Below are 14,481 nucleotides of genomic sequence, written 5' to 3'. Positions count from 1 at the left end.
TTAAAAAGAAGCCAGAATTCTGGATTTTAATGTAAAATCAACTAATTATCAAATATATTGCTAACTAATTTAATTTGGAGGTTGACACCAGGCAGGCTGGACAAAACATATCTGTGGGACAAATTGAGCCCACGGCCACCAGTTCACAACCTGTGGTTTTAAGCATCAAATAGGACAATAGAACTATTATATAATCATAGTTGATGTGGCTCTTTCGAAGCAATGTAGAATTCTAGTTCTTTCTTTTTTTTAACATCTTTATTGGAGTGTAATTGCTTTACAATTGTGTGTTAGTTTCTGCTGTATAACAAAGTGAATCAGCTATACATATACATATCTCCTATAGTTCTAAGAAAATCAATTACATTCCCAGTTGATGTGGTACTTTATAAGCAATAAAAGATATAGAACTAATAAGGCAAATTCTTTACGGTTAGTAATTCATAATAAAATAAGGTATGTCCAGCACAGCATGGCTGCAAGTGGGAGAAGAATTCATATTCACAGAATAAGAAAGAAGCCTAACCGTTTTGTTAGAATGCACTTTGCCTTTTGTGTTAGCTTCATGTGGGGCCATCCTAGCTCTAGAGCTGCATTTCCCCTCCCTCCTATTTGCACCCCCCTTCCCCCCTGCAAACCCTCCATAGACCCCAGAGTCTGGGTTAACTTCACTACCGGGCTGAAGCCTCTCCTGCCTTCTCCAGACCATGCTGGTTTTTCTTTCTTTTTTGAAGACTGTGTGCATTAATCCCAGAGCTGACCCCTCACATCTGTACAGCACTTTACAGTGGACAGAGCACTGTGGCATCCAAGTGATTTCATCGACATTCCAGCCACCCACCCACAGCAGGATCATTACGTCCATTTTATAGATGAAGAAATAAAAAGTCACACAAGGATTTGCCCAACTTCACTCTGCAGCTAGGGCCAGAACTGGACTGGAATCCAGGCTCCTGACCCCAGGCCAGAGCTCCCTCTGGAGCCCTCACTGCCCGTGCTGGCATTAACCCCTTCATGCATGAGTGCACCATTATCTCCAGTGCAATTTTGCTTTCAAGGGTGGGGAAATGGGTGTAATCCTCTTGTTCACAGACAGGTAGTGTGATGGAGTGGTGAAGAGCATGGGTGTTGGTACCTGTCATGCACTAGCTTGGGCACATTTTAAACCTCAGCTTCCTCATCTATGAAATAAGGATCATTGAAGTATCACCTATCCAGGGCTGTTGTGGGAATTGATTGTCATGAGTAAAGCATTTAGCACAGGGCCAGGACACAATCAGCACTCAATAAATGTTAGCTACGATGTCCATCCCCATCCCATCTCTGCGGGTGGTGACTTGCCATCTAGAAAGGAACACCAGGAACTGACCACAGAGTGACAGCACTGTGGCTGCTTGGTGCACCAGGAAGAGACGCCCCTGGGCCTGCCTGGCTTCAGAACTCTCCAGGTCTCAGCTGATCTCAGTGGTGCCTCATCTCCCCCAGATATCTTACACTACTGGGCCTGGTGGTAATCATAATAATAAAAAGCCACCGGGCTTCCCTGGTGGCGCAGTGGTTGAGAGTCCGCCTGCCGATGCAGGGGACACGGGTTCGTGCCCCGGTCCGGGAAGATCCCACATGCCGCGGAGCGGCTGGGCCCGTGAGCCATGGCCGCTGAGCCTGCGCGTCCAGAGCCTGTGCTCCGCAACGGAAGAGGCCACAACAGTGAGAGGCCCGCGTATTGCCAAAAAAAAAAAAAGCCACCATTTGAGGGTTTGGCCGGTGCCAGGCCCTATGCTAAGATCTGTAGAGGTGGAATAGTCTGCCCTCTGCTCCCTCCCTGCCAACCATGCACACTACCCATGTGTGCTTCTGTAGGCTGAGACCGGTTCTTCTGTCCCCGGTCATCACAGTGCCTGGAGTGGTATCTCACCTAAGAATTGTGTTCCTTCATTCGTCCCCTGTTTATTGGCATCTCCTACTGCCAGGTACTATTTTAGACAGAGAACGAAACAAATATAAATTCTTGCCCTTCTGGAGCTTACATTCTGGTGGTGGAGGATGGTGGTGCCGGCAAGGTATAAAGAGGAAAACCTTGCAATAGTAGATAAATTTTAAAATTTTATTAGGGTTCTCTTTGCTGCGTTTATTTACATGAATCACTTATGCCGCCCCAAGGGGGCCATTCCTGGGCATTCAAGGGGGTTGTGTGTCAAGCGTGCAGGGCGGGGCACAGCAGTCAGGAGCCCAATCCAGCTGTGTGAATTTGGGACATTCACTGCGTCTCTCTGAGCCTCAGTTTCTTCATTGTCATTTAGGGAAATCAGAGCGATTCCAGCCTTTCTGGGCTGGTGAGAGGATTTCATTGGCCCGTAAAGAGAGTGCTTTGTCTGCGGAGCAGCCCGGACAGGCACAGACGTGAGGGCCGGAGGGAGCTGCCCTCTGACCCACAAGAGCGCGGGCGCGGGGCTTTTCTCGGTTACACAAGGCCACCCGGGTGGAAGCCACGGCTGGGGGGCGCGCATCTGTCGAGGGGGTGAGTGGCGTGGGGAGGTGGTCAGCGCGGCCAAGAGCCACGGGACGTGAGTGCGCCGCTGCGGCACTGCCCGAGGTGGGGCGCGGCGCAGAGCACGGGGGACCGCAGGGCGCGGCAGAGTCGGGTTTCAGAGCGCGGGTGACTCAGGGCGCGGGCCGGATCCTGCCCGTCGCTGCCGTTGCCGCTGCCCCTGCCCAGCGCCGCCTTTGTTCCCGGCAGGAAGGGCGAGCGGCCCGCGCGCAGAGCCCGTCGCCGTCCGTGGAGCTCGGCGGCCCGGTGCCCTCGGAGGCTCGCGGAACTGCGGGATGGCGCAAAGGTAGGACTCGCTGCCCCGGGCCCCGGCTCCCCCCGGCCCCTCCCGGCCGCCTCACTTTCTCTCTCTCCGCCACTTCTCGCAGGAGGGACACGCAGTGTTGGCGCCTGCTGTGGCTGCTTTCCATCTCCGTGCTTCTCCCCGCTGTCACCCGGACCCGCTCCGCGACAGGTAAGCGGCCCGGCCCGAGGGTGGCATCGGCTACCTCCGCACCTGGGGGAAGTTGGTTTTGGCTGCGGGCGCAGCTGCGGTGCGCGCCTCATTCCTGGACATAAAAGGGAGTCCTCGCCTCTCGGTGCGCACTGGTGGTTCTGCCACGGCTTCCCCGGGCGCTGCCGGGGGTTTGAGAGGCGAATGGGAGTCTCTGGGCGGCCGGAGCGGGTGGAGCGCTGTCCGGGCACCCGAGGTGTCTGAGCTGAGCGCAGCCCTTCCAATCTTGGGCGGAGGGGGACTTCGGAAGCCCAGTGACAGCGCCAGCGGCTCCGCAGGGACAGTTAGCTCCAGCTCACCCAGGGCCCGCGCTCAGGTCGCGCGTGCTGGCTGGCTCATTGTAAGGGCAGAGCTGGTGCCCTCTCTGTACACAGGTGCGGAAGCACGACTGCCAGCTGAGACACCTGGCGCTTTGCCGCGCAAGAAATAACGGGACTGAATTGCCCTGATGCCAACTTAGCCCTGAGTTACCTGGAGAGTCCCATCCATCGTGGGCAGTAGCTCCATGCATGATGGGAAGAGCTATGGACTGGGGACCAGGGGATCTGGTACCTTCTGTTCCCAGGCCTCACTTTCCCCACCAGGACCCAGAGGCGGTTGCATGACTAGTGGAGTCTGAGTTAAAACAGTTTTGAGTTAAAGTGTGTTCAGGCTTCCTGGGCTTGAATTGTGGCTGTGTTAGGTGCCATTGGACAATGAATTTCACCACTCTTTGCCTCAGTTTCCCCATCCAATAAAGGGGAATACTTAGACGGCCTTTCCTCCTAGGAATGCTGTGCAGATTAAAAGAGATATTAGAAATAATATGCTTTCCACACCATGGCACATACTGGGCACAAAATAAGTGATCGAAACTACAGGTTGATCCTTGCAATAGCTGTGTTGGAAAGCAATGCAGACATTTTTACAGAAGAGGACACTCAGGGTGAGAGAGGCTTAGGAACTGGCCTGTGCAAAAGGCAGGGCTTGGGTGCCAAGGTCTCTAGACTCTGGTCCTTCCCCGCTCAGCCCTTTCTCCATGCAGTTTTGCAGGAGAGCTACCGCTCTCCAGATAGTAGCCTCGGACTGCTTTTGGATTTAGGAGATAAGTGCACAGTCTCCATAGAATAAGTGTGCTGGGAGACAGGGTCTGGGGGGGCGGTGATGAACACAACCTCTGTCTCTGTGAAGGAAACTGAGGATGTTGGGTGGCCATGGTTAACTCTTTGTGTGCTGAAGGAAGCCTGGGAGAGCCCAGACCCTTGCCTACTTGGGAGCAAGACTCAAACACAATGACAACTTTTCCTGCCAGAGCATCCAGCCTGGCATTTCTTGCAGACCAAAGGGCAGCTGGAGCACAGTTTTGGCTTCTCAGCACCGTGGCCCGTGTCGGAACGTTGCAGTTTTGCATGTAATATGAGGTACTGCCAACTCAGCGGCAGAGGGCAGCTTCAGGCTCTGTGGTCTTTGTGAACTCTGCTGCAACCCCACCCCCAAAATGAAGAAGGTCTGGGGAAAGAAAATTTGGTGTTTCTTTCTCCTCCTGCGTTTGTAGGCTGGCTCTCTGGATGCCAGGTCAGGGCTGTTTTTCTAACACAGAGGAAGTCCTGTGCCTATCCTTAATGTAAAAAGGGAGTGCCAGGAAACCCTCAGGAGAAGAATGAATGATCGTAGTGTTTTAATTACTGGCTAAACTTTTGGTTTTCTCTAAAGTTAGGCATACCCATTACTGATGGGTGATTGATGGATATTCAGTGTCCCTCGAGGGGAGAATCTTTCTAGACCTGAAATATCCTCCTGTAAACTAAATCTGGCATGACGTTTAATAAGGCTAACACTTGTAAACCACTTCATATGTGTGATATGTTCATCCTTCATTCACTCAATCATCACAATCACTCCAGGAGCTGGATACTGGGACTGTGCTTCAGATGAGGAAACGTGGTCCAGAGACCCCAGGCTTCTCAGCTCCTGAGGGTTTTCTGGCTCACCCTGTTTAAAGAGACCCTTGTCAGTTGGCCCCTTATCCCTCGCATCAATCCTTGTGCCCCTAGTGGGCGAGGGCTGAGCTGGTAAGGTTACAGTGTCACTGGAATGCCTGCTCTTTTAGAAGATAAGGAAGTTGTTGTGAGACAGGGGCAGTGATGTCATAACTAATTTGTTCCTGATTACAAAATGGTAATATGTGCAAATGATCTACTTTTCTTTAAACTGTTTTATTGTGAAATATAACATCTATTCAGAAAAGTGAGCACAAAAATACAGCCCCATGATTTCTCACAAAGCAAACTTTCACGTAAGTGGGTCAAGAAATGGAATAGCCCCCAGAAGCTCTCCTGTGCCCCTTGGCTGTGATTATTCCCTCCCTCCCCTCAGAGGTAACCATCCCCTTGACTTTTATGGTGATTCCTTCCTTCCTTTTAGAAAATAACGTTAGTACCTAAGCATGGATCCCCAAATTCTGAGGTTCAGTTTTTCTTTTTTTTTGAGCTTTATACATGTGGGGTGTCTCCTTTGGTGTCTGGCTTCTCTCCCTGAATATTAAGTTTTGAGATTCATTTATGCTGTTGCATTTCACTGTAGTTAATTCATCTTCCTTTCTGTACAGTATCCCACTGTATTAATTTACTGTCCATTGTTTATCCATTTTTTTCCAATGACATTTGGGTGGTTTCCATTTGGGGCTAATATTGTAGCGTGTCTCTGACATGCTGTTTGTCCACGTCTCTTTGTGCACATGTGCACACATTTCCGTTGGTTGTACACGTGGAAGTGCGGTGCTGGCCGACAGGGTAGGCAGGCCCTCCAAATGAACAATGGCAGCACGGCTTCCACTATGGTTGTGCCGGGGCTCACGGCCGTCAAGCTGGTAGGAGAGCCTCTGTTTCTTCACCTCCTCACCAGCACTTGGTGTTGACAGCACAGTGGTGTTGTCAGCAGTAGAACTGCTTAACTCCAGCAGTTCTAATGGGTGCACGTTAGAATCTTACTGTCGTCTTAATGTATGTTTTCCTGATTATTAAGTCGATTACCTTTTCGTATATGTATTGGACATTTGGATATCTTGATTTACTTTTTTAAATCGAGGTGAAATTCACGTAACATAAAACTAGCCATTTTCATAATGACAATTCAGTGGCATTTAGTACATTTTCAATGTTGTGCAGCCATCATCTCTAGTTCCAAAACCTTTTCATCACTCCAAAGAAAGCTTCATTCCCATCAAGCAGTCCCTCCCCATTCCCCCCATCCCCACTCCACCAGCCTGTGGCAACCACGAAACTGCTTTCTGTCTCTATGGATTTGCCTGTCTTGGATATTTCATATAAATGGAATCATACAATATGTGACCTTTTGCATCTGATTTCTTTCACTTAGCATAATGTTTTTGAGGTTCATCCATGTTGGAGCATGTATTAGGACTTCACTTTTTTATGGCCAGATAATAGTCCGTTGTTTACCGCAATTTGTTTATCCATTCTTCCATTGATGGAGACTTTTGGGCTGTTTCCTCCTTTTGACTATTATGATTAGTGCTTTTATGACATTTGGGTACATGGATTTGAGTACTTGTTTTCAATTATTTCAGTTGTATACCTAGCAGTGGAATTGCGAGATTATATCATAATTCCATGCTTAAATTGTGGGGAACTCCTAAACTATTCTCCACAGTGGCTGAACCATTTCACATTCCCACCAGCAGTGTACAAGGGTTCCAATTTTTTCATGTCCTTGCCAACACTTGTTATTTTCTACTTCTCAGATTACAGCCATCTTAGTGGGTATGAAGTGGTATCTCACTGTGGTTTTGATTTGTATTTCCTGAATGACCAATGATGTTGAGCATCTCTTCATGTGCTTCTTGGCCATTTGGGGGAAACTCTGAGTACCAGTCAGGGCAGGTTCAGATTTTCCCTCTAAACATCTCATTCTTGCTGGTGGCCAGCTGATGTGCTTTCCTGAGTGAGAGAGAAAGGGGTAAGAGTCACACCTAAGATTTTACATCACTGGCCTCCCGCCTTACCTGTGCCCCAGCCTGTAATGAGCTCATGTTGCTCACATACCATTAGAAGTTGTGATGAATATGAATGATTGTAGTGTTTTAATTACTGGCTAAATTTCTGTTTTTCTCTAAAGTTAGGAATGCCTGTAGTGGTGTAATGTCCTGCCATTATATGTTTTAAAGCAGAGTTAAGGCTGCACACAGCTCCCCATGTATATTTGGGATTTTGCAGTTTCCTTGACTTTGCACAAGGTGTGATGAATCCCCTTGTCTAAAATACACTCCCTTGCCTTGTTTCTCTTTAGGGCCTAATTCTACCTCCCAGCTTAAACGGCACCTCTTCCAGGGTGCCTTCCCTGGATCTCCCCAGCTAAGCTTTCTCATCACTAAACCGCCACAGCCCTTCACCTGTCTCTCCAGGCACCAGCCACTGTCCCCCCTGTACTGACAGTATGTTTATTCCTCTCTCCTTCCTATGAGAGCACCTTGAGGGTGTGGATCATGCCTCATTCATCCAGAGTTGGCCACGTGGACTTTGGCCATTTTGTCATTATGACAAATAGTGCTGCTGGGACATCTTCAGACAAATGGCCTTTGTTTTCTTTTGGGATTATTTCCTTTGACTAGAATCCCTCAAACAGATTTGCCCATCAAATAACAGAACTAGTTGGATAGTTCTTATTATCTATTTAGATGGATCTTTCTGAGATACAAATTGAATCATGCCGCTCCTTAGTTTAATTGCTCTCTCTGGGTTCTCCACGTACCTAGGATGGAGTCATACTCCTTGCCCCCAAGTACCCCTTGTGGTCTGGCCTCCGCCTACCTCCTGTTCACTACTCACACGATGTCCCTCTTGACTTGGGCTCACACCAGCCGCTCGCTGGCAGGTTTCTGGATGAGATATTCACTGTCCCACCTCTGTGTCTTTGCATGGGCCAGTCCCTTCTTGAGAATGCCTTTCCCCTTTTTCACCTGGCACCCCGTCATTCATCCTTTAAGATTCCTCTCTGGGAAGTCCTCCTGTTCTACCAGGCATATTGAGTGTCTCTCCTCTGGGCTAACACTGTATATCACCATCTCTCAGTCACAGGGCTTCCCAGACTGGACCGTGATCATTGATTACTTGTCTGCTCCCACCACTACATAGGAAGTTCTGTGAGGTGGGGACTGGGCCTTGCCCGACTCTGAACCCCAGAACCTAGAGGGCCTGGCACAGAGTGGACGCTCCCCAAATCTTTCAATGAATCAAAGAGGGAATGAATGGGCAGGTCCAGACCGTGGTCTAGAGAGAATGTACCGATTTATCATGTCCTCTGCAGTGTCTAAGTCATCCTGAGTCTTCCATGGCTCTGCCAGCTGTGGAGTGGCCATGGCTGAGTAATCAGGGCACGTTATAGGGCTTTTAGTTTTCTTTTCTTTAATGACTTTAATAACTGGTTAGGCTGGAATTTACACTAATGTTACTTTGCTCTTTATCTTTTTCTTTTCATTACATCTATTTGTGTAAACAATTTATTTTCTAGCTTATCCCACTCATCTTATTCCTGAAAGCCTCTATTTTGTCAAAAGCTGCACGTTTATCTTTCTGTGCTAGCTAAATATATGAGCTTATTTTCGAGTTTTGTTTGAATGTCTACAGCTTGATCCATTTAAAATGAACCATTGATTAAATAGATTACATAGAGTGTATTCTGAGTTCAGTTCTTTTCCAAAGTGGTACCCAGGATTCCCTGAAATACTAATTAAAATGTAAACTATTCCTCCATCCTAGTATTGCTTCTGGTTATCATATGAAATTTTTCTTTTAATAATAGAATTTTTTTGTGGAATCTTTATACATACTATTGGTTGCTTTCTTGTGCGTATGTGTTGTTTTTAAAAAATCCCACATGGTCTTGATAACTGTTGCTTTGTAACGTGTTTTAAAATCTGGTAAGGGAAGTTACCCCTGCTTCCTCCATTAAGCTATGAATTCCTTAGCACAGACTGATTTATCACATAATTTTCTCATGATATAATTGGATAGTGGGAGTGTCATGGTGGTGGTGGGCAGGTGAGGGTTATAAAAAGCAAGGCAATCTTAACAATAAGACTCAATTTAAGACATTAATATGCAGTGAGGAGAACAGATGAGCAACTAAGGCTTCAAAGTCAGAGGAGCAGCTGTAGGGCCTGAGCTACTGCTGTCGACACAGAGCCCAGGGAGCTGAGGTGGGTCAGAGGTGTTGGAGAGGCCCAGTTTGCTGACTGACCACCTTCCTCCGCTACCCCAATTTAAGAGAAAAATGTCTAGGGTTAGAGCAGAACCTCGAGAAACCCCAGACCTCTTCCCGGGCAAGATCTAATGAGGCAAGAATGAGGCCTAGGTCACCTATTGAGTGCAACCCACCCCTTACCTCCAATCAGAATCAACTCAACCCAACCCAACCCAACCCAACCTAATCCAGTGTAATCCATCCCAACCCAACTTTATCCAGTCCAATTCATTTCACACTTGTTGCATGCCATGGATGACTTAAAGAACTGGACAGGGCAGTAAACAGTTCTGAGGGCCCTCATATCTCTCTTAAGTGAGCAGGACCCTTGACTTCAGGTGTTAGGGCAGCCCCTTTTTTGGTTTGGGGAGCTTGGCTAGAGTCTGGCTTGCAGAGAGCAGCCCTGACTTAGGTCTGTCTGGGAGTCACCCCTCCTATCACTGAGGGACTCAAATGAGGCCCAGCTTAAAAGCCCCCTCCACCACCAGGAGGTCTTTGCAACTAGTCTCCTCCCAAAGCAAATGTCTGCTGAAGTCCTCAAAACTATCTGCCCTGTTCTGTGTTTTGGCTACTACTATAGATTTCTGTCTTCCTCCCATGTCTCCTGACTGCCTGCCCTCTCTGAGGCCCACTGGGATAGGTGGCAGGGTGACTAAAGAGCCACACTGGACCCAGTGCCCATCCTGGAAGGACTCACAATCTAGTAGTAGGGACCAGCAGCTGGCTTGAATGCTGTGGACCTTGTCCTGAGTGTCCTAATGAGGGTGCAAGCAAGCCTCTTCAACACTAAAGCAGGGATGTCCATTTCCACCAGAAGGTGGAGGAGGCGGAGGGAGGTAAGCAAGCTTTGAAAGAAGAGATTTATAGTTTTCAGTAACATTAAAATATTTTGATAATAAAAATAATAGTCATTGTAAAAATCTAGGTTGGAAAAAAAAAGGAGTTTAAAAAAGTTGCATATTTTCGCATGACTCAGAGATGAATCCTGCTAACATTTGGTGGACTGTTTTTCAAGTTTATCTTCTGTGCCTAAATATGCACATATGTTATAATGCGACTAGATCATTCTGTACACTGTATTTTGTTGCTTGGCATTTTTTTCTTAACAATTATCTAGATACTTCCGCTGGAACATTGAATATTCTTCCCTAAATCCTTTGTAATTGAAATAGTATTTCATTATGTGGATGTCCCATAATTAAACTAGGCCTCTTTTAGGCCTTTAGGCTGTTTCCAGTTGTTTACGTCCATAAACACTATTGTGATGACCCTATTCTTGTAGCTCTGTACTTGACCATTCTTGTGACTATTTCCTAGCACAAATTCCTAAAACAAACTGTTGGGTCTAGTGCTTGCCCGTTTTTTTTTCTTAAGGCTTTCATTGCATTTTTTTGGAAAGGCATAGTAATTCATACTCCCTGCAACAGCATAAGAGAACACCTACCTAACTTACTGCACCTTTGTCCACTGATGCTATTTTTCTAACTGAAAAGAGAAAATGACAACAGTGCAAGGGACAGTGCCAGCATTACTGCTCCAAACTGCCCTTAGTTAAATGGAGTTGGGGATTCCTCCCTCGCCCCTACCATTCATTCATCCATTTGGCACGGGCCTTGTGGTAGGGCTAGAGGAGAAGAGGCTTTTTCAGGAAATTAGAATGCAAGAGCTCAGGTCACAAGGACCTTGGTGGTTCTCAACCCTGGCTGCACCTTAGAATCACCTCGGGGATTCAAGAGGAATCTGAAGCCCAGTCCTCCCCGCGTCCAGGATTCCTAATATGCCTGGGGTCCAGTCTTGGGCAGGTTTCAAAAGCTCTTGGTGTGATTCTAAAGTGCAGCCAGGGTTGAGAACAAGCAATGCAGTCCAGTGGCTTCCTTTCAAAAGTGACAATGCTGAGTCCCAGAAAGGAAAGGTCCTGTCTGTGGTCGCAAGACAGGTGAGAGGCAGAGCTGCCACTGGACCCCAGAACCCACGTCCTGGGTTCCGATCTCAGGTCTGTTGAGTGACCCGGGGCCAGTGACTTCTCTTATCCATGTTTTCCTTATCTGTAAATTGGGACAATAATTCCTATTATGAGGAGTAATAAGGGAAGCATGGGGCCTGTAATTGGTGACAAGTTCTGTACCTCTTTCCTTCCTGTTCCCACATCTCTGTGAGTTCCTTGAGGGCAGAAACCCTATGTTATTTATCCATGTTTCCTCAGCGTCTGATGTGGCACCAAATGGACACAATGAGTGTTTGAATACATTCATGAATGGATGTTCAAAGCCTGGGACTGTGGAGATCTTAGTGAAAACCTAGCATTAGGAACCCTGGGCCATAGCAGAGTCTGTGTGAGCCTCCAGCTCTGCTGGAAGACCACCCCCAGCCATCCACTGTGATGATGGTGATGGTGATGATGATGACGGTGGTGCTAATGGTGGAGGGGCCAAAGCGGGTGGGAGCAGGGGCTGGGTGTAACAGATACGTCAGGGATGGAATACATTTCATGAAAGAAAAGTGAAGGTATGCCTTTCCAGCGCTGGAAAGTTATAACCATTGCATCCTGTAGAACAGAGAGTCCAAAGGCCGATGACAAACTACACCTAAATCCATGCAGTTTCAACAGCGTCACACAAAGAACCATCTGAAGTTAGGTGAGCCAGCTGCTCCTCCCCTTCCAGCGGCACAGTCTTAGTGCCTGGCTTGTTCTTTTCAGCAAACAGGTCTGTCTCCTGGCCTCCATCCTCTCCACCCACCCCCTATACTGCAGCCACGGGAGTCTTCTAGCTTCTTGCCACTCAGGTGTGGTCCACCAACCAGCAATATCGGTATCACCTGGGAACTTAGTAGAAATGCAGAATCTCCAGTCCCACTCACAGACCCAATTTATCAGAATCTGCATGTTATCAAGCGCTCTGGTGATTCACCTGCACGTGAAAGTTTGAGCAGCAGAGTAAAACCAGCTCTTATTATGTCACCCCCTGCCTTAGAACCTTTTGTCATCTTCCTGTGCTAACCAACTTTGGTAGGCAGAGTACTGGCCCTCCCACTGTGTCCACATCCTAATCCCCAGAACCTGTGGATATGTTAGGTTACCAGACTAAGGGGAATTAGGGTTGCAGATGGAATTAGTATTGATAGTCATCTAACCTTCAAAAAGGGAGTGGATCCTGGGTTACCCAGGTGGGTTCAGTGTCATCACAAGCGTCCTTAAAAGTGGCAGAGGGAGGTGAGGTGAGAAGGACTTGACCAGGCTTTGCTGGTGTTGAAGATGGAGGGAGGGGCCACAAGCCAAAGGAATACATGCAGCCTCTAGAACCTGGAAAAAGAAAAAGAAAATAAAAAGAATTTTTCCTCAGAGCTTCCAGAGAGGAGCACGATCTGCTTAATTTTTATCCAAGATCTGTGTTGGACTTCTGACCTACAGAACAGTAAGGTAATACATTTGTGTGGCTTTAAGTACTTAATTTGCAATAATTTATTACAGCAGCCATAGGAAATGATTTTAACATTCCTTAGCATGGCATTTGAGACCCTCTGAAGTCCTACCAGTGTGCTGTTTTGGTCTCATCTCCAAGAATATCCTTCCTCTTAGCCTGATCTCAAAGCTCACAGCCCCCAGGGTGGCTGGAATGTCAGGAGTGGGGCACCCTGTGAGTCCAGGCTAAGGTTATTCTCCCTGCACCCCCAGCACCTAGCCCCATGTCTGGCTCCGGCAGGTACTCAGTCAATGCTTGTTAAACAAATAACCCAGTGGAAGCCTGCTATATTCATTCAGGTCACCACCAGCCATGGTGGGGCCCCAGTACACTGGAGGCACTGGAGGGGCTCTACTTTGCTGTCCCCCTGCTCTTCTGTCTTGGGCAAATCACTGGCTCTCTTTGGGCCTCAGCTTTCTTATCTGGGAAATGAAGGGGTTGGACCAGGTGAACCCTAAAAGCACTGTTAGCGGGAACATTCTAGGATATCTGAATTCACTTCACCCAAACTTTGCGGCGGTTGGGGGAGGTGATTCAACTCAGCAGCGCTCGGTCCAGTTCCCATCCTTCACTGACCTCCTGTTCCATGGGTCAGGATACAGAACTGTGCCCAACGGCTGTGTGTATTTGGTACATAATGGAGACCACAGCTGCTCTCCTTCCCTGTCTAGTTAAAATGCCAAATTGCTCACTCTCCCACAGAAAGAAAAAGGGAGGGAAAAAAGAAAGCATTTCTCACTGCAGTTTTTCCACGTGACACATTTTCTAATTTTATTTCAGGCTTAACTGTCTAGAGTAGATGGCTTCATTTCAGTGTCTCCCCCCTCCCCTTTTATTAGAATATGAGCTTCCAGTTACAGAAGTGGAATGGTTTTTCTTGTTTAATATTTGCAAGTGTGGGCTGCTATCAAACTACGGCTGAATGTCCTCATTTCCTCTGCTGAAGGAAGTGCTCTCAGGTTCACAGCACTAAGCTAGTGGTAGGATTCCTGGGGTCTGGACCCTCCATGGGAAGCTTGACCAAGTCACTTCTGTTCTTGGACTCAGATACTTAATCTGCAAAGAAAGGGAAAGGTTGGGTCACCACGGAGACTGTATGGACGATTGGAAGAACTGGTTGGTGAGCCCCATTTCTAAGAGTTGTTTTGTTTGAGACTTTATTGGAATTGTGTGCACCTAAATTTATATCTGCCATCAGCTTTGTCATCTCCGCACTGTCGCTGCAGTGCATGGATTGGTTGAGAAATTTTTAGCACCTGGAAAGAGTGTTGTAGCTTTGTTTCAAAGAAACTGATTCTGCTCCTGCAAGGTCTGTTGCTTCCAATCTCTTCCTTTCATCCCTTTGCCCCACTGGGTTCAGGCCTGTGTCGTGCTCACTAAGGGACTGTCACAGCAGCTTCCTGTCCTGGCCAATAGGTCCTCCCATCTCTCTGTCCTCTAGTGCATCTTTTCACAGCAACCCGAGTGGCAGGTCCCATTATGTCACATGCCCTTAAAACCCTTCCCTGCTTTCCCTTACAGCACCTTAAGTTCCACTCTCCTCGAGCTGGAGCTCAAGGCGTCTTCTCCCCTCCCAGCGCTCCTGGTGCCCTGGCTCCAGCTACGGTGCCCTGGCTTCCAACTACGCTGAACTCCACTTGTCTCTGAATTTACAAGTATGTTTCCTCCTCCTACCTTTGCTAGCACTGCCCCACAGTCTGGAATACTCTCCCTGCCCTGTTTAAATCCTCTTTCTCCTT

The 14,481-nt window shown here is 47.8% G+C and overlaps 1 protein-coding gene across 1 annotated transcript in view; it reads left to right on the top strand.

Moving 5' to 3' along the window:
* Positions 1–14,481, top strand: part of COL15A1 (collagen type XV alpha 1 chain) — a 153,518-nt gene that overhangs the window by 51,112 nt on the left and 87,925 nt on the right. The window contains exon 2 of the mRNA XM_024734426.1: positions 2,738–3,002. Coding sequence (XP_024590194.1) covers positions 2,738–3,002 — 265 coding nt within the window. The remainder of the gene's footprint in view (positions 1–2,737; positions 3,003–14,481) is intronic.

Source organism: Neophocaena asiaeorientalis, unplaced genomic scaffold, assembly GCF_003031525.2.
Source record: "Neophocaena asiaeorientalis asiaeorientalis breed wild unplaced genomic scaffold, Neophocaena_asiaeorientalis_V1.1 scaffold192, whole genome shotgun sequence".
NCBI lineage: Eukaryota > Metazoa > Chordata > Mammalia > Artiodactyla > Phocoenidae > Neophocaena > Neophocaena asiaeorientalis.
This window is presented reverse-complemented; position numbering and strand designations above follow the sequence as displayed.